General features: G+C 54.8%; 1 protein-coding gene across 1 annotated transcript; it reads left to right on the forward strand.

The window, feature by feature from the left end:
• The first annotated feature begins 1,496 nt into the window (after window positions 1–1,496).
• KLHL17 (kelch like family member 17) lies at window positions 1,497–10,201 on the forward strand. Its single transcript, XM_059829926.1, has 11 exons — window positions 1,497–1,707; window positions 2,065–2,186; window positions 2,669–2,890; window positions 3,935–4,051; window positions 5,223–5,436; window positions 5,525–5,669; window positions 6,297–6,464; window positions 6,824–6,912; window positions 8,030–8,103; window positions 9,120–9,301; window positions 9,968–10,201. The coding sequence occupies exons 1-11, from the start codon at window positions 1,497–1,499 to the stop codon at window positions 10,194–10,196; spliced, it is 1,773 nt and encodes a 590-aa protein (XP_059685909.1). The 3' UTR covers window positions 10,197–10,201.
• The last annotated feature ends 7,986 nt before the right edge of the window (window positions 10,202–18,187 follow it).

The raw sequence follows: 18,187 nt of genomic DNA on the forward strand, positions 1-18,187 counted from the left end.
TTCTTCCTCCTGCTGCTCAGTCATTCTCTCTTCACTCCCCCACCTTTCCTTTGGGTTCTGCTGGCAGGGAGACAGTCAAACGCCTTTCGAAACACCGTGAGCAGCCTAGATGCAGACAGCATGGAAAGAGAAAACATCTTTGCACAAATAAATGCCCTTATTCCTTGATTAGGCAATTTTTGTTTTCTACGAGCCGATCAAGTTTATACTCCTGCTCCCTGCCTGGGCTGTCCCAGATTGCGTGGAAGGACCATCCCGCTCCACGCTCAGCGGCGTGTGCGTGCAGACTGAGTTCTGCATCGGGCCCCAGCCGCCCGATCAGCATCTCTGTACTTTGCTGTCTGTCCCTCCTGCAGCCTTGTCAAACCAAAACTACCTGAAGTTCAAAGTTACCTCTGGGAAGGACAGCCAGGGTCTCAGCTGGGGCTGCTTCCAGGGAGATCTAGGAGCTCTGCTTTGCCCAAACTGCCTGCTAGGCGGGCGCAGAACAGGAGCCTGGTGCTGGAGCAGGACCGTTCGGTGCAGTCTTGAGGCTGTGGTGAAGTTGGATGTGCCTGGGTAGAGGATGCTGGTGGGAAGTGGAGATCAGGATCCCGTTCCTTAACTGACCACCTGGGAATCCCCAACCTCTGTCCAAAAAGAGGCCTGAAATATAAAACGGCAGGAAGAGTCAAATCCCAGGTCTGCAGGATTCTGTATTGGAACTGTAGAGCTCTGTCCTGCAATCGCCTTTGCCCTCTGCCTTATCCTCCTGAATTGTGTGGGCACGGGAAGGGCAGCAGCTCTCTGAGCTTAACTTTTGAAGGCAGGTATGTGCATTACAAATCTCCTAGCATCTTCTGGAAGCTGGAAGGGAACAGCCACTGCTCAAAGAGCTGTGGTCCATAACATGACTCTTGCCTTTTAGGATATGGGATTCCCTCATTATTTTTTGTTTAGGCTAATCAGGGTGGTCATGTTTGCTGTCTCTAGTGGTCTATTTAAGCTGTGTTTGATCAATGCACGACTGGCATGCCCTGGTGAGGCTTCTAAGATCAATGTTGCTGCTGATATTGCGTGGAAATGCACCTTGTTAGGCTGATTTGGAGATTGTGCAACTTCAAGGAAAACCAGTGTGAGCGCATATGTTGTAGAGCAGTACCCTTCTGAAGGCAGGTAAGGAGGATATCGATCCAGAGATGAACACAGCTGGGAAGCAGTGAGTGTCAGCACTGGACACCGAACAGAGAAGAGTCTCAGCATCACTTTGCATTACTCGTGTTCTTCCAGGGACTGTCTCCTCTCTATCGCTGGTTTACGCGCAGGATGATGTTTCCCTGGCAGGGGCTGGTTAGACAGGAGCTGTTTGTGCACAGGGTCTTTGAGCAGTGGCGGGCATAGTTGGGGGCCGAGGGAATTGTCTGGGGCTAGAGCTATTCCTGCCTGGGTAATGCTTTGGTTTTCCCCTGTGTCAGTGCCGCTGAGAAGGGAAAGCCCACCATCTACCACCTGCAGCCATGGAAGGGGGTGTGCAGCTCCTCAACCGTGACGGTCACAGCATCTCCCACAACTCCAAGCGGCACTATCACGACGCCTTCGTGTGCATGAACCGCATGCGTCAGCGTGGGCTGCTCTGCGACATCGTGCTCCACGTGGGCACCAAGGAGATCAAGGCCCACAAGGTGGTGCTGGCGTCGTGCAGCCCGTACTTCCACGCCATGTTCACAAGCAAGTAGTGTCCTCTCTTTCTGTCCCGCTCCCTATTCTCACTGCCCTACCCTATGGAAATATGATGCCTGTATATGAGCAAGTGCAGTAATATTCCTCATTTGGCTCCTTTCCATGAAGCCCTGTGCCCATAACCCCCTGCACAGGTATCTTGATGCCCATCCTGCAGACATGGACCCCATTCCCTAGAGTATACTGCTGTTTCTCCTTGCTAAGATGTGGGCAGGAGACCTTTCTGGGCTGTGATGCTGGGCTGTGGAGGTGGATGTGGCTTGTTCCATGCATGGTCAAGTCTTCCTGAGGGGAAACAATCCTGCTGTGGGACTTTGTTCATGTCTAGTATCTGTGTTGCCCCAGATGAGATGAGTGAGAGCCGCCAGACCCATGTGACGCTGCACGACATTGACCCACAGGCCCTGGAGCAGCTGGTGCAATACGCTTACACGGCTGAGATTGTGGTGGGCGAGGGGAATGTGCAGGTAGGAGCTTCCCCCCAAATCTCTCTTCTCCACAAAACCGTTCTGTACGAGACTTACCTCCTGGGGGCTCTTCTCTCCCTCTGCTCAGCCCCTTCAGCTGTTGTTCTGTGATGGCACCTGCATCTAGCAGTGGTCAGGGAGTTCATCTGCTCCCCTGCACCCAGAGGTGTGGCTCCTGCGACTGCTGTGGCTGGGAATGGCTCCTCAAAGCACTATGCAATGGCCAGGTCTAGTCCTGAGCATCTGCCGTTCTCCTGCCGTTCTCCTGCTGTTTCCTGGCCCTGTGGGGAGTTACGGGTGTCCTTCTCAGCTCTTCCTTAGCTTAGTCCTGTTGGAAACAAAGAACGCTTTGTCCTCTCTGTGCTTGTGTGCCTGAAGGTGTTCAGTAAACCTGTTCTGTTATTGACTTGCAGTGAGACGAGGGTGAAAATTGTTTCCGTGCCCTGGAAACTCTCTTTTCCCCCATTCTTTTCCACTGCCAGACACTTCTTCCTGCTGCCAGCCTGCTTCAGCTCAATGGTGTGCGGGATGCTTGCTGCAAGTTCCTACTCAGCCAGCTCGACCCATCCAACTGCCTGGGGATCCGGGGTTTCGCTGACACGCACTCCTGCAGCGACCTCCTCAAGTCTGCGCACAAGTATGTCCTCCAACACTTCGTGGAGGTGTCCAAAACAGAGGAGTTCATGTTACTGCCTCTTAAACAGGTGAGGTCCTGATGGGAGTGTGAAGGTACGGGAGTGGCAAGGCTTTTCGTGCTCTGTCCTGGAAGGCACGGTGTGTGTGTCAGGAGCCCAAGGAGCCTGCACTGAGGGGACAAGGTTTGGTGGGGGAATGTACCCAGATTCTGTGGTTTGGTCTTCTCTGTTCAATGGAGAGACAATACATGGGAAGAGTGCTGTCAGAGAGCGAGCTTGATCCCATGTGAAATAGGGATGGGAGGGTAGCACGGAGGATAATTGCTGTCGCTGGTGCTTGCCACGTGAGCTCTGAGCACACTGCCCTCTCTGTGCGAGCACAGGCCAAGGAATAAGTCCTGGCTGCCCTGGTCACATAACTGTGATGTTTAATTCAGAGCTCAGCTAATGTTTTCTGCTGCTCTTCATGTGGTGCCAGCATGGCTCCTGGCTCATCACTGCCTGCAGGGTGCTGTGCCCCAGACAGCAGGCATTCCCAGTCCTTGCTCTGCATCACCCGGTGCTGTAGGGTCCTTCACCAGGAGACAAGACGCTCCCCTTCACCCATTCTTGGGGCAGTGGGGTGCATGGCAGCAAGAGAAGAGTACACATCTCCACTTGCTCCAGCTCCGTCGTCCTTGGCAGGTGAAGTGAGTGTGCTGGGAACAGCCAAGGCACCTGGCTCTATCCTATGAAATACTGAAGGGACGCGTGCAAGCAGAGTCGTCTGCCTGATCTCACTGATGTTGATTGGAAGTGTCAAGCATTGCAGCAGCTTCAGACACAGAAGGCGGGGAATGAGCCAAGGAGGATGATGGAGCACAGAGTTGTCTCCACACCAGTGCTGCAAGGAGAGGGGAGGCACAGCTGCACCTGCCTGGTTTGGGGGACCCAGTTGCTCTTTGGATCCTTCTACGTCCAGTGAGAGAGAGTAGCTGCACACCCCTCAACCGCCAGCATCTACAGGAGGCAGGGGCTCTACCTCTGGCATTGCTGTTCTGGTGGGTGTGTGAATGTGTCCTTTCCTCCCAAACCGTACCAACCGGCACTTGCTCTTTCCACCCCGCTCCGCAGGTGCTGGACCTCATTTCTAGTGACAGCCTCAATGTGCCATCAGAGGAGGAGGTGTACCGGGCTGTGCTCAGCTGGGTCAAACATGATGTGGACAGCAGAAGACAGCATGTCCCCAGGGTGAGTCTGCTGGGGAAGGTGGCCTGGTTCTACCCACCAGCTCCGAGTGCCTGGTCTGGGTGGATACACGGCTGCAGGGTGGCCAGAGGGCAGGGACAGCAGGTCCCTGCCACACCACTTCCACTCCAGGTGTAGATGAGGGTGTTGCTGAGAAAGTTCGGTCTCATAGGGTAAAGTCCAAAGTATCGAAGTGTTGACAAATCCGAGGGGGATGTCTGTCTGACCCCTGGCAGCTTGGGCACACAGAGCTCTGGGGAGGGTGTGGGCAGCAGGAGAGCTCAGCCCTGCCTGCAGCCTTCCTGAGCTTTCACGTGCATCATCAAACAAAAAGCTCAGGCAAATTTGAGCAGGGACTTCTTTTAACTCATGCCTTTGTCTCTCTGCATCTGCACCTTGGAGCATGGATCCGCGTGCCTCCTGCCTTCCAAAGGTGCAACTGGAGAAGAGGTGGTTAAGCTCTTTCCTGTGGGGCTGCCAGTGCTTGGCACAGCGTGGGCACTCTCCCATGGGTGCAGCCTCACACTGCAGTGGAGGCTGTTGGTGCCTCCAGCAGCCCTGGCTTCCTGTCATCTTGCCTCTCCCATGCTTCCAGGCAGGCAGCGGGCGGGAGCAGTGGGAGGAAGCATCCTAGGTGTCCTCCTGAAGGCTGGGACTGAGGTGGGGCAGGATGAGGAAGACTCTGTCTGAGGGTTTCTCCTGGGTTTCCACCTACCCCAGGGCTTGACCCTAGAGAAGTTCCGTCTCCACCTTTGCTGGTTGTGTGCGCTCAAACATCCCTTCTGTGAGCAATGCAGACAACACGGGGCGTGCTGGGCAGAGCGAGGTGGTGTCTGGGCTCTGCAGCCCCGCAGCGAGGATTGTTACTTGGAGCATGAGTGCGGGAAGAGGATGTGGGTACTGGCAGAGGGCAAGGTGGGGATCTGGGGTGGCTGTGGGACGTGTCACGGCCAGGATGAGGGCTCCTGCCTCTGCAGTGACATCAAGGCTGGATTGCGGCATGTGCTTTGGTGCCCTTTGTCACTGGGCGCCTGTCCTGCCAAGCGAGCAGGATGACATCTCCAGGTGGAGTCAGCCTTGCCAGGGTCCCCGGGGTTTGTAGGGGGGATGTGGGGGCAGCACTGGGACGAACCCTTCCCACCCTGCCGACGGTGCGCGACCCCTCTCCCCTCAGCTTATGAAGTGCGTGCGGCTGCCCCTGCTGAGCCGGGACTTCCTCATGAGCAACGTGGACACGGAACTGCTGGTGCGGCATCACTCGGAGTGCAAAGACCTGCTGATCGAAGCCCTCAAGTACCACCTCATGCCGGAGCAGAGAGGGGTCCTTAGCAACAGCAGGACGCGGCCGCGGCGCTGCGAGGGAGCCAGCACTGTGCTCTTTGCTGTGGGTAAGGCCCTGCCATGCGCTCATGTACATGCAAACCCCTTCCCAGGGCTTTGGGCCGTTGTTTGCTCTGTTTGCCATCCCGTGCGCAGGTGGGGGGAGCCTGTTCGCCATCCATGGGGACTGCGAGGCCTATGACACACGGACGGATCGGTGGCACATGGTGGCCTCCATGTCGACTCGCAGGGCCAGAGTGGGCGTTGCTGCCATTGGGAACAAGCTGTATGCTGTGGGCGGGTAAGGAGGGCGCGGGAGCCGGGCGCGGGAGCCGTGCGTGGGGAGCTGGCAGGGATACCTTCGGCAGCCTCTGAACAGAGCCGGCGGTGAGAGCGGCACAGAGCTGCTCTGGGAGCAGGGATGGCCAGCAAAGCCTCCCCGGGCCAGCCTCCGGATGAAGCGATCCGGTATCTCTGGGTTACTAACTGCAGAGTAGCAACTGAAAACTACTTCCCTGCCCCTGCAATTCCAAGTAGTGAGTTTGCCTGCTCTCGGTTTGGTGGTGGCTACATCCTGGACTTGCGCTGTTTCCTCCCGTTTGCCTTAGCCCTACGCTGCAGGCTGTTACGAGCCTGCTAACCCCCCAGCCCACCTCTGCCGCGGCGTGCGGGGCCCTCCGAGACCTGCTTTCTTTGCAGACCCCCAGGAGAGCTCAGCTAAGGGCTCTGCGCTTTCCGCAGGTGCTTCGGTGCACTCTGCCTTAAGGAAGCTGGGCAGGGGGGTGAGGGGAGGGGTGGTGACCGGGACCCAAGGCAGGCTGTGCTATCTGGGCTCTTGGTCAGCTCCAGAGCTCTAGGACCAGCCCACAGCCTCACCTGCAATCCAGGCTTCCCAGCTCTTACACGGTCTCCCTTTTTCTCCCTACAGCTACGATGGGACCTCTGACTTGGCCACAGTGGAGTCCTACGATCCTGTCACCAATTCCTGGCAACCTGAGGTGTCCATGGGCACCAGGAGGAGCTGCCTGGGTGTAGCAGCGCTTCATGGGCTTCTCTATGCTGCTGGGGGGTACGATGGGGCCTCGTGCCTGAACAGGTAGGGGATTGCCTTGCTACAGGCTCCTCCACTGCTCTTGCATGCACTGTCCTTGGCGCTGGGTGCCTGGGGAGCCCACAAGGCCCGCTCCTGACAGATGGACTAGCCCCAGAGTAGATGTCTTGCAATCCAGTGCTGTCTTCCAGTGTCTTTGGCCCAGGCAAAGTTTCTTCAGGGAAAAGAACCATTTTGTAGCCCTCTGCCACAACAGAATACAGCCTCTGTCAGTTCTTCCCTCCGTTTTCCCTGTCTATTCCCAAGCTTCCTTGGGAGCTGCCCCTGAGGGCTTGTGTCAAAGAGCTTTGACCTGGGCTTTGCCAGTGTCACACCTTATGTTCCTGTGTCCCTGCCTGCTGCAGCGCAGAGCGGTACGACCCTCTGACAGGCACCTGGACATCCATCGCTGCCATGAGCACCAGGAGACGCTACGTCCGTGTGGCAACACTAGGTGGGTGATGGCATGAGGACCCGACTGACTTCTGTGCAGACTGTCTTTTGCATTTCTGGTGGTTCCTTTTGATGTTCTTCTGTTCTAGTTCCTGCCCCTTCTTCCTAGATTCCCTAGCAGGAAGTCCGGGTAGCCCAGCCATTCCTCTGCCATGTCCTGACATGCTCCCTGCCTCTACTCTCCTCCTCCATCTCCCTAGTAATTGGGTTTCATCACATTCTGGAGGCAGCTCCTGAGGGGACCCACAGCTTGTTCCTCAGCTCCTTTGTGCCTCTTCTACTTTGGAGCAAGCGGGCTGGCTGTGGATGATCACCTGTCCCTAGAAAGGAAGAGACAACCTTATTACTCCTTCATTATGAAAGCAGGACAGTCCTTTCACCGATGATCCAAGCAGTAGTGTGGGGTCAAAACTGCCTCTGCCAGGGGTGTCACAACATTAGGTGCAATGCTGTGATGTCTCCTGACTCCACTGAATGAGTTCTGTCCTTAAGGAGGATGCAGTGTGAGGACTGGCCACTCCATTGTTCAGTGCAGCTATAGGGTTAATGCAAGTACCACTCTCCGCCCTAGCAGGTGCTGGACCTCCCTGGGGATGCCAGGGTAGCATGCTGCTCCCCACCGTCCCAGGAACTGCTGCTCAGTGTCCCCATGTCCCTGTGGTGCCTCTCCCCTGCCCTGCTCTCTGGTTTCAGCTCTCAGTGCTGACTCAGAGGTTCCCTCCCCTCCATCACCAGCTCATACTCTCTGCCTGCCACAGCCTTTATTGGTGTTCCCGTGCTCCAGCCTCGTTGCTAAAAATAACCTATTGCTCTGGCGGGGAGCACTTGCAGCTCCCGTAATGAGGAGGTCAAGAAGCGGCAGGTGAACGAGCTCTTTGGGAAGCTTGCAGTGCGGCAGAGAAATTGCCTGATGAATATTTCACAATGCTCCATGCTGCAAGGGAGGGGGAGCTGGGGGAGCCCTGCTGAGGGGAGCTTGGCTGCCTGGGGAGCGGGAGGCACTGCGGCTCGGCTGATACCTATATGGGGGCACCCTGGGCAAGAGTTGTGGGAGGCCGTGCTGGGACTGGGGCCATGCTCTTTAGCTAACTCCTGTGCGTGTGTGACTGTCTTTGCAGAAGGCAACCTCTATGCCGTTGGGGGATACGACAGCTCATCCCACTTAGCCACAGTAGAAAAGTATGAGCCCCAGGTAAATACAAGAGAGAGCGTGCCTGGTAACCCTTTTCCTTCTCTCCTCCTTATGGGTGCCTGAAAGGGCCCTGCAGAAAGCTGAGGGCTGCACAAGTTGCTAGAGAACTTAGCAGGCAGTGAGCGTGGTGTCTTAGCAAACCGCTGCCGTAGCTTAGAGATGTGACCACTTCCTAGCAAAGTGCTGCAGCAGCAGTGGAGCAGAAGGTGTGCCCACGTGCGCCTGTGCTGCACAGACCTGCCTGCCTCCTTGGAGACTTAAGCCATCACGTGTGACTATGAGATGGAGTGGGTATCAGCCCTCTCCCCAGCTCTTCTGCAGGGGTAGAGTATCCAGGGTGCAATCCAGAGCAAAATGAGCCAAAGCTCATCCAAGATACTTCTTTGAGATTTTCAACCACCACAACACGCTCTGTCCCCATTGCTGGTAGGCCAGCTCAAGTTCTCTAGGAAGAACAGTTCTTGTTCATGCCCTGAGCTGTCTCCAGCTTTCAGCTGAGGTCCTTGCTGCGTGCGCATCCAGAGCAGTTAGCGGGGATTGTGGCAGGCTGGGGACATGTGTTGTGCCTGAGGTCTCACGGCTCTGTTAGGGCAGGCTGGATCACTGCAAAAAGATCAAAGAGAAGGTCCTGGAGGTTTTTCATGAGCTGTAAAGCCACAGTTGTGGCTTGTACAGATTTGAAATAGATACAGCTCAACCCCCATGACTGGGCTGGGATTCAGCTGTGACGTGACTGGTGGTCTGGCACAGAGATCTCTGTGCTCAGGCCCCTGGGGTGGCAGGACTCCAGCCAGCTGCGGCTGCGCTTTCCTGAGCCACTCGGCAGAGGTCTTTCCTGGGACCTGCAGCTCTTCCTGCAGGAGAGTTGAAGGGAAAGAAGTGGGGTCCTCCCAAAAGTCTTTTTGGGGAGGACCGTTATGTCAGGAGCTGTGTGGTTGGAGCAGGACTGGGTTGGCAGAGGTACGTGGAAAATGACACGTACATCTGGCTCACGAACAAACATTGCCTCTTCCCAGATCAACACCTGGACGCCCATTGCCAATATGCTAAGCCGCCGGAGCAGTGCTGGAGTGGCCGTGCTGGAGGGGATGCTCTATGTAGCTGGCGGCAATGATGGGACCAGCTGCCTTAACTCTGTTGAACGCTACAACCCCAAAACCAACACATGGGAGAGCGTGGCGCCCATGAACATCCGTAGGTAAGGAGCTCTGCCCCTGCCACACTCCCGAGCTGCAGGGGAGCCTCAGCTGCTGCGGTCAGGAATGGGGATCCCATCTCGCAGAGAGCCTTGCCTTGCACGGCAAACCGTAACATGCAGACCGTGCCCCAGGGTCTGGCTAACGCTGCGGTTGGCTGGCTCCGTGCTGCTTGCACAAAGGCAGCCCACACTCCCCGCTGCACTGCGAGGGACTGGTGCCTGTGTGCCAGGAGGGCAGAGCAGGGACGTTCTGCAGCCCGCGTTTTCTGCAGGGGGATTTATTCTCAGCAGCCTGTGTGGCCGTAAAGACCCAGGTGGTATAGTTGGCTGAGGCCACGTAGAAGATGTTTCTGGGCTGCAGGAGGACTTAAGGCTTGGAAGTCCAAGGATTTTAGGCTCCTAGGGCCTGTTACTTAGAGGTGGCACTTTTCCAGTGGGAGGAGGGTATCAGAGTGAAGGGGAAGATTGGAAGCTGTATACCACACTCTGCCACTGATTGTCTGAGCCCCGGTAGTTCATTTTCACTGGGCATTTGTGAGGCTGGGCACTCCCGTTTGTAGGGTGGCAGGGCTCTGACCAGTTCATCTGAGGTGCTGAGCTCCCCTACCCCCCACACACGCTGTGTTCGAGCCTCACACCCCGGTGGTCTCTGCATGATCTTTCCAGGAGCACCCACGACCTGGTGGCCATGGATGGGTGGCTGTACGCAGTGGGTGGCAACGATGGGAGCTCCAGCCTCAACTCCATCGAGAAGTACAACCCCCGTACCAACAAGTGGGTAGCAGCCTCCTGCATGTTCACACGCCGGAGCAGCGTGGGGGTGGCTGTGCTGGAACTCCTCAACTTCCCGCCCCCCTCCTCGCCCACCCTGTCGGTGTCTTCAACGAGCCTTTGACAAAGAGTCAGGACCTACCTTACCTCAAGGGGACCAGGGCGCCTGGCGGAGCGCTAGGCCAGCGTGGCCCGTCCCGCGGGGCAGCCGGTCGCTGTAGGAGGAGAGCGAAGGTACCGGCTGCTGCCTCCAGCCCCAGCACTCCTGTGAACCTCCGGAGCCATCCCCACTCTTGGTGCACCCATCGGATCAGCACGACCACAGCAGTTAGAAATGTGCTTCCTGGACAAGCACCCTCCTTCTAGAGGGCGAGGAGAGGGGGTGCTCTCTCCTCCCTTCAGACCCATCTCACCACTCACCCAAAGGGCGTATATTTTCTTTGGGGAGGGAAAACTTCAAACCATTGCTGCTTCTTGGATTCACGTGATCCAGCCGGTGCCACACATGCGAGCAGAGCCAGCCTTGGAGGCTTCCCGGAGTCCTGTGGGGTGGCAGAGGTGGACAGCACTCCTCCCAAGGACACGGCTGAATGTGCAACCGCTCCTCTGAATGTCACTGTAGCCAAACTCTTTACCAAGCCTATTGTGCACTGTTAAAGACTCTGAGGCCGCCGTATGGTTCTCAATGGTGTCTAATTGATGCCTTAAAATACACAAACGAAGCCCAGCTAAGGGACAGGGCCTGGAGGAGGTGAGGTTTGGAGACAAAACTGGATGCAGCATCCTGAACCCTCCAGTGTTTCCATACTCAGCTGGCCCCACCTCACTCACTAAGAGCCCAGCTGACCACTGCTCTGGGGAGTCCCCGGCCAGGCAGATGGGTTGAATGACCTTGTTTGCATCCATGCCATCGCTGTCCCCGGTTCAAGTGACTCTGCGGCTGCCTGCTCTCTGCACGTGGTCCTGGTTCACAGGTCGGCTGGGAACGGATCGGCCTGTTCGCTGTTCCCCTCTCTGCAAAGCAGATTCTGGGTTTATGGAAATGTATCGGTTCTTAAACAGGAACAGTCCAGCCTTCTAAATGAGGAAGATTGCCTGGCATTACACTTTTGGGTGTTAATTTTTTGCCTTTTTTTATTTGAATGCTAATATTTTAATTTTTAATGACTTCATATCCCTTTATTTTTTACACTATTCCGATATACCCCATCCCATCTGCTTTTAAGGCAGCAGAAGGGATGCAATTACTTTTCTCATTTGTTGATGAGATGATGACTGTGTCCTGGAAGACGTTCTCTATAGATGTGTGGGTGTGTGTGCATGTGTGAGATACCGTACGTACAGTGAAAACAGCATGGAAGGGACCATTTGCAATTAGCGACTCACTGGCAATTAAGCAACCACTTTAATTAACTAAAGGTTGAATAAATTAGTACTGTAAGTCACAGGCCTGTCCTAGACCCACCTGTGCCATGGAACCTCTTGGGTGGTGTTTTCAACACGTATGCTGTAGGGTGTGTGTATGAGCCTTGAACTGAGACGTATTATCAGGTGTTCTCCACATGATAGAGGAGTGACTCAACCACTGGTACCTCAACAGTGTTCAAATGTAGCATTGGAAATATGGTCTAACTGTCTGTTTTGAACGAATTCCTTTATTCTTTTTCCCCTGCTCCTTCTAATTTCTCATTTGCAGAGTTCAGATTTCACTTGTGATGGTATTTGTTGACCTAAATTTTCAAGTGGCTAGGGATTTCTTCTTTTCTTTTTTCTTTGGGGTGAAAGGAGAATTTGAGACGAGACAGGGACTCCCCAACTTAAGACGATTTTTATGGCGATCTGATTTCTCCTGGACAGGTGCCTGCATGTTTTACAAGCCCACTTACAGTGCCTAATGTTGGACACCTGAAATTACCAGCAGCTTCTGAAAATCTGGGCTGCTTCTCCTCCCAGCCTCTCCCCAAGGACAGTCTGGGCTTCTCAGGCTGAGGCGGCCTTTTTGGCTTTTAGAACAGACTCTAAATCTGCTTTTCGTTCCCCTCTCACTTGCCAAGCCTCCGCCACAGCCTGTCACAGCTCAACAGCTCTCCCATTCCTCTCTGTTGCAGAGGATGCTGCAAATGTCCAGGCTCTGCTCGCGCCGGTTGCCTCTTGGTCAACATGGCAGTCGGGCTGCCCTAAGTTGGTCACATGAATCTGCTTTGTTCGAAGTAACGATGAAATCGGTGAAGTCTGCTCTGTTGTGTGCGTGTGCATGCGTGTGCCTATGCGTGAGCGAGGTCTCAATCCTTTTCTTCCCATTCCTATAAGCAACATCAGGATTTTGGTCTTCTGCTGGACTCATATAGACCAGCGCATTCAAGATGCCCCTGGCTCTAGGGTCCTCCTTGAAGGACAATCAGCCTAAAAGCCCCATGGCCGTGTCAGAAGTGAAAGGTGCTGGTGCTGGGCCTTGGCCCGACGTGCCGAGGTCCTGCTGAAGCTTCTGTGTGAGGAATGGCGAAAGGGCAGCGGAGCCCAGCCAGCTTGCTGCAGGGAGTACTGTACGACGAGGAGGGGCAGTGCATGGCCAGAGGGGAACTGCTGAAGGGAGAAACAGGGCTGATTTCTAACACCGATCGAGTCGTTACAGCAGTGGCTCAGCGTCTGGTCCAACTGTGGCTGCCGTAGCGCGGAGGGGGGCTGCTGCCTTGGGGGGCGGCAGGCAGGCAAAACCAGAGGGGAAGCAAGCAGTGTAGCAGGCTGAGGAGAATTTTTATGCCGTGTGCCCTTGGCCCCACTTGTAATCTTTAGCAATTTACACTACAAATGGCGTGCAATGCTGTCCTGCCTCTTGAGGATCAGGGAAACAGGCAGCGTGACTCCTGTCACCCGCCGGTTGGGTCCTGAGCAATATCACCACTGAGCCTGTTCTGCAGAAACCTGGGGAGGAGGGAGCCTTTTGTGTCTCTGATGTACTAACTATGCAGGTGCTCACTGCTTTCCTGTAAAGGAGAAAGAAGGAAGGAAAGGGCAAAATAGTTCCCCAGCAGCTTGCAGGGGTCCAGAGCACCCCAACCCACACTGTGTGGACACGAGGTGTCAGCATCTGCCCCGGGAGATCCCAGGGTGGAATTGCTTCTGGTGCTGCACATCCCTTGCTGAGCAGGAGGCCTCGGGGGGGATGTGCGTCTGTGTCTGTCTGTCTGTGCGTAGTTCCCTATCTGAGGGGAGGAGAACTGTCAACTGTGTGTGGCTTCTCTGCCAGTTTTAGTTAGTGATGTCTCACCCAAAATGTTATTTGTGCGATTTCCCGTGTGAGCTTTTCCCAGCGGAGGAGCATCCCTGAGCGGGTGGCTCCAGGCTGTGTGTGTTGATGTGTTTCGCCCAGGGACCCCGGTGTCAGTCTGCAGTGAGACGGCAAGGCTAGGCAGGAGCCCTTGCCCCGACGTGGGGGGAGAGGTTCGCTTGGCCTTACTGGTAGGCAGACCCGGTCTACTCCATGTCAAACCGTCGTCACTTTGATTTCTCTGTAAGTTATCTGACTTATTTATGTGGAACTCTGTTTCTCTGAATTTTTTGCACTACATGGGATTGGGGAGGGGATACAAGCAATAGAAGCCAACATGTACAATAAAGACGTTTTCTTGAATACCGGATCCTGCCTCTGGCATCCTTCCTTTTCACTTCCCTGGCCCCACTCCTGTGGAGGCAGGGAGCTGCTCCCCGTATTGCCCTGTGCAGAGGTGGGGAAGGAGCCCCAGGCAGAGCGTGTGCGTGGCAGGCTGCTGCGCAGGCTGCTGTGCGTCTGTGCCTGAGCAGCCACCGATCTCATCTGCCTGGGTGCAGCCACTCCAGGCTTCGAGGCATTTGCACAGAGCAGGGACAGTCACCCATCTGGAGGCCACTTCGGACTGGCCCTGCCGTTGTGGACATTAGTAGAGGAGGCCAGAGGAGCCAAAGGCAGCTTTGAAGGAACTGCTGCGCTACAGGAGCGGCTCTTAGCCCAGGTCCCAGCCCTGCACTCAGCTGGCTGGTACCGGGTGCCTGGCTGGGGAGGTTGCTGTCCTGCGGACAAGGTGCTTCGTGTTCCCAGAGAGGGTGCTCTGCTGGGGCCATCCGCTGCTCTATGCACCTTCACCCTACCCCAGAAAGAGCAGGGCAAAGATGCTGATGGTGTTGGAGACCGCTGGGAAAAGCCCAGCCCAAGGCATAGGGGCTTTAGAGGCAGATTTACTGAGAGAGTGGTGAAGCACTGGAAGAGGCTGCCCAGGGAGGTGGTGGAGTCGCCATCGCTGGAGGGGTTCAAGGAATGTGTAGATGTGGCTCTGCGGGACATGGTTTAGTGGGCATGGTGGGGTTGGGTTGGTGGTTGGACTTGATGATCTTACAGGTCTTTTCCAACCTTAGTGATTCTGTGATTTACACCTCTCCCCACCATTAAAATCTAGTTTGGCCTCCCTAGGACTCCCAATCTCCAATGCTGTTGACAGCTTTCCCCTGCAGTGGAAATGAAAACCAGGTGGGAAACACCCTCCTTTACCTCCAGCTGCCAGATGCATTTTGCCTGGGGGCGGGTGTTGCCTGGGGGCAGGCGTAGCTGCTTGGCCCCATTCAGCAGCATGGAGGCTCTGCAACAGCTCAGATGCATCTTCACTAGCTGCTGCCGGTCACTGCTGCCTGTGGGGGAAATACTAAGCCCATTTCACGGTGGTGGGGGTGCAGGGGGTGAAAAGAGCAATGAGAAGCTGCATGGCAACATCCCATGGGGCCCGAAAGGGAACTTTCCCATGCATGTGTTGCAAGCCCCGCAGTTAAGCCGCGATGCTGTACAGGAGGCATGCCAGGCTTGGCTGTAGCCCTGCCGTGTCCTCCTTCTCGCTGCTCTGTAGGCTCTTGCTTCTGTTTCGGGCTTCTATAAATAACTACCGTGCTGTAAAAGTCTTTCCAAAGTCTGGAGTCTAACTGCTTCCCCAGCCGGTGCTCTGGAAGCAGAGCAATGGGGGTCCGGGAGAGCAGCTTGCCCTGCAAGCCTGAGCGCCCAGCACGCGAAGAGAGCGAGCTGTCCCCAGCCGCCGGTCACACCCGGCCCTGCCAGCCATGGTGGTGTCACCCGTGTCCCAGTCAGCAAGATGATGGATATTGGCAGGACCTGCATTAATAGCAGGAGAGAGGCAGTTATATCACTGTTTTGAGCTGTAAGGTTTTATTTAGAACAAACATGTTGGAGGAACGGCACATTTCTGGTCACAGTGCTGACCGTGTTAGCCATGGATCTTAAGAGGAATCATACTTCTCCTGAATAAAAGTTGTTGCTGTTCGCTGTAATTTTTGTTCTCTGCCAGGAGGTGCTGGGATGTGGCTTTGCTGTCGGATAGTTGTTTCACAGCTGTGCAGAGAGAACGGAGCTTGCAGAAGCACCCTGCCGTAAAAATGACGGAGTTTCTGATGGGGGCCCTCTGGAGGGTGTCCTGTTGCTTTGCTCGGCCATGAAGGGTTAATGGATTATACAAGACAGAAGGGGAGGGGGGTAAAGAGGCTGTTTTTAAAGGTCAAAGATGCGGAGGCCTTTTGGAAATTTTACGGCATGTCCGTTATCAGCAACCCTCTCTGGGCAAGTGTTGCCTGACTGTCCAATTACTTCTTTGGGGATATGTTGATTTTGTTACTGCAGGGTGACTTCGGTTCTGAGACAAGGCAGATGCAAATAGAGAGAGTCCAACACATCCAGTATGTCCGTAAGACCTCACAGAGCAAATCTCAGTTTGATTCAAACATTTTCTAGGAAAACATCCTCTCCTGGTTTTAAAAATCCCTTGTTGAAGAAGCCTCCTCTGCGAGTTGTTCCGGTAAGAAATAACCTTTCCTGTTAAAAATGCACGCCTTGTTCCTAGGTTCAACTTGTCCAGCTTCACTTTCTCTGCACCTCTTCGTGTTATCTCATTGCCAGCCGGTTGTCGCAGGTCCGTTCCCCATGCAGGCGCTTCCAGCCTCGCTGCATCCCTGTAGCCTCTCTGCTACCGTAGCAAGATGGAGCTGCTGGACTGTCACTCGAAACAGTCTGGAGACAAAACCTGCTCCCTGGAGCAGCCGGCAGAAACGCTTTTCCCAGAGAACAGCCCCTGTTCACGGTTGCTATTGATTCTCACCGGCTGGACAGTCTATAATGTACTTGTGGATCTCACAGTCTCGGTAGTGTTTCAGGGTCTTACTATGCGTAGATGTGCCACATCACGTGCTTTACAGTAATTTCTTAGATCAGCACTGTTATTTATATTAACTAAATATGATTTTTTTTCAAATGTGGAAGCAATTAAATTAGTTTGACAAGATCTAATTTCCATAACCCCAAGCTGATTTGTATTAATTACGTTCTCCTCCTTTAATTCTTAACGTTAATCAAACTCCCTAACAGCTGTTACATCATTTGTCTGGGAATCAGTGTCAACTGACAAACCTATAACTACCCGGATGGTCTTCTTTACCCATTGAAATATTGGTATCCCCATTAACTTATGCAATTTCTTTGCAAATTCTATGGCCCTGCAAGACTTACTGCAAATGAACAGCAGCGATCCAAGACCTTTGTTGTTCAAGTCTTGTAAAATTCTTGGATGTGAATTCTCTGGCCCTTCCAATCCAGAGCATCTAAGTTTTGTGTTTGCTTTTTAACACCCACCTGCAGTACCATGGAGTGACAAGGGCTTTGTCATTTCCTATGACTATACTTCCTGGGTTTTTCAGTCCATAGAACAGAACTATTTGTTATGCATCTACCTTTTGTATTATCATTAACTACTCACTATTATTATTTCTGTTTCCACACAGTAAGGGACTCACACCATGGTCAGGAATCTTTGGTTTGCCTCCTTTTAAAGTGTTTCCTCTATAAATATCCCTTTTAGTTTTGCTGGTCACACACATCTCCTTTTGGGCTTTGCTTCCTTTACCGATTTTCCATAATCCCTAGATTTCAATATACACTAGCTTTCCCCTGTTCATTTGTTATATTTTTATACTGTTTGTTTCACTTCACCTCTAATCCAGGCTGGTTCTTTTTAACCACTGCAGCTGTTCCGAGTGCAGCCTTTTGAACACCTCGGAGAATGCTTAAACAATAATCTCCGACATTATCTTTCTGCATCCTTTTTTCTTCCGGCTGAACTGAAAAGTGATCAGTTTCCTTTTGGAAAAAAGGCTCTGGATGCATTTCTTAGGGGCTCCAGCTTTGTCCTGGTTGCTGGTAAGAAATGTTAATGTGCTGCGGTCGCTCGCTGCATCCAGGCACTGCTGGGTTTTCAGTTCTGGGGTTAATTCCTCTTCACAGGGAAAATGAGGTCTAATCACGAAATCACTAAGTTGGAAAAGACCTGTAAGATCACCAAGTCCAACCACCAACCCAACCCCACCATGCCCACTAAACCATGTCCCGCAGTGCCACGGCCACACGTTCCCTGAACCCCTCCAGGGATGGTGACTCCACCACCTCCCTGGGCAGCCTCTGCCAGTGCTTCACCGCTCTCTCAGGAAAGACATTTTTCCTAATATCCAGCCTGAACCTCCCCTGGCGCAACTTGAGGCCATTCTCCTTTTGTCCTGTCGCTTGTCCCTTGGGAGAAGAGACCAACACCCCCTCCCCACAACCCCCTTTCAGGCAGTTGGAGAGACACGTTCGCCCACCTTGAGGGCCCCCTTTTGCGAGACCCCCAAGCCCGAAACGCTTCCACGGAGAAGCGACGGGGCCGGGCCGAGAGAGGGGCCCTCGGGGGGGCGGCAGGGACCCCCCCCGCCGCCGGCCTCGCCGCCGAGCCCTCCGGCCGCCCGCGGTGGATGCCCCCGCGCCGCGGGGCAGAGGCTGCGGCCCCGCCCGCCCTGCGCGCCCTCCCCCGGGGCCGGCGGGGCCCGCGGCCGCTGCCGCTCACCTGGTTCGCCCCTCCCAGCGCCGGCGCTGCCAGCCCCGACGGGGCGGGGGAGCGGGGCAGGGGCAGGAGCGGGGAACCTCGGCCGGGAGCCCCGCACAGCCCACAGCCACAGGAGTCACGGCGGGCGGAAGGGGAGCGGCGGCGGGAGACGCGCGGACACACGCGAACCGCCCCGGCTCCGCGCTGCGCCGGGGCGCTGCCAGCCGCTGCCGGC

This window comes from Gavia stellata, chromosome 27 (genome assembly GCF_030936135.1).
Source record: "Gavia stellata isolate bGavSte3 chromosome 27, bGavSte3.hap2, whole genome shotgun sequence".
Classification (NCBI taxonomy): Eukaryota; Metazoa; Chordata; class Aves; order Gaviiformes; family Gaviidae; genus Gavia; species Gavia stellata.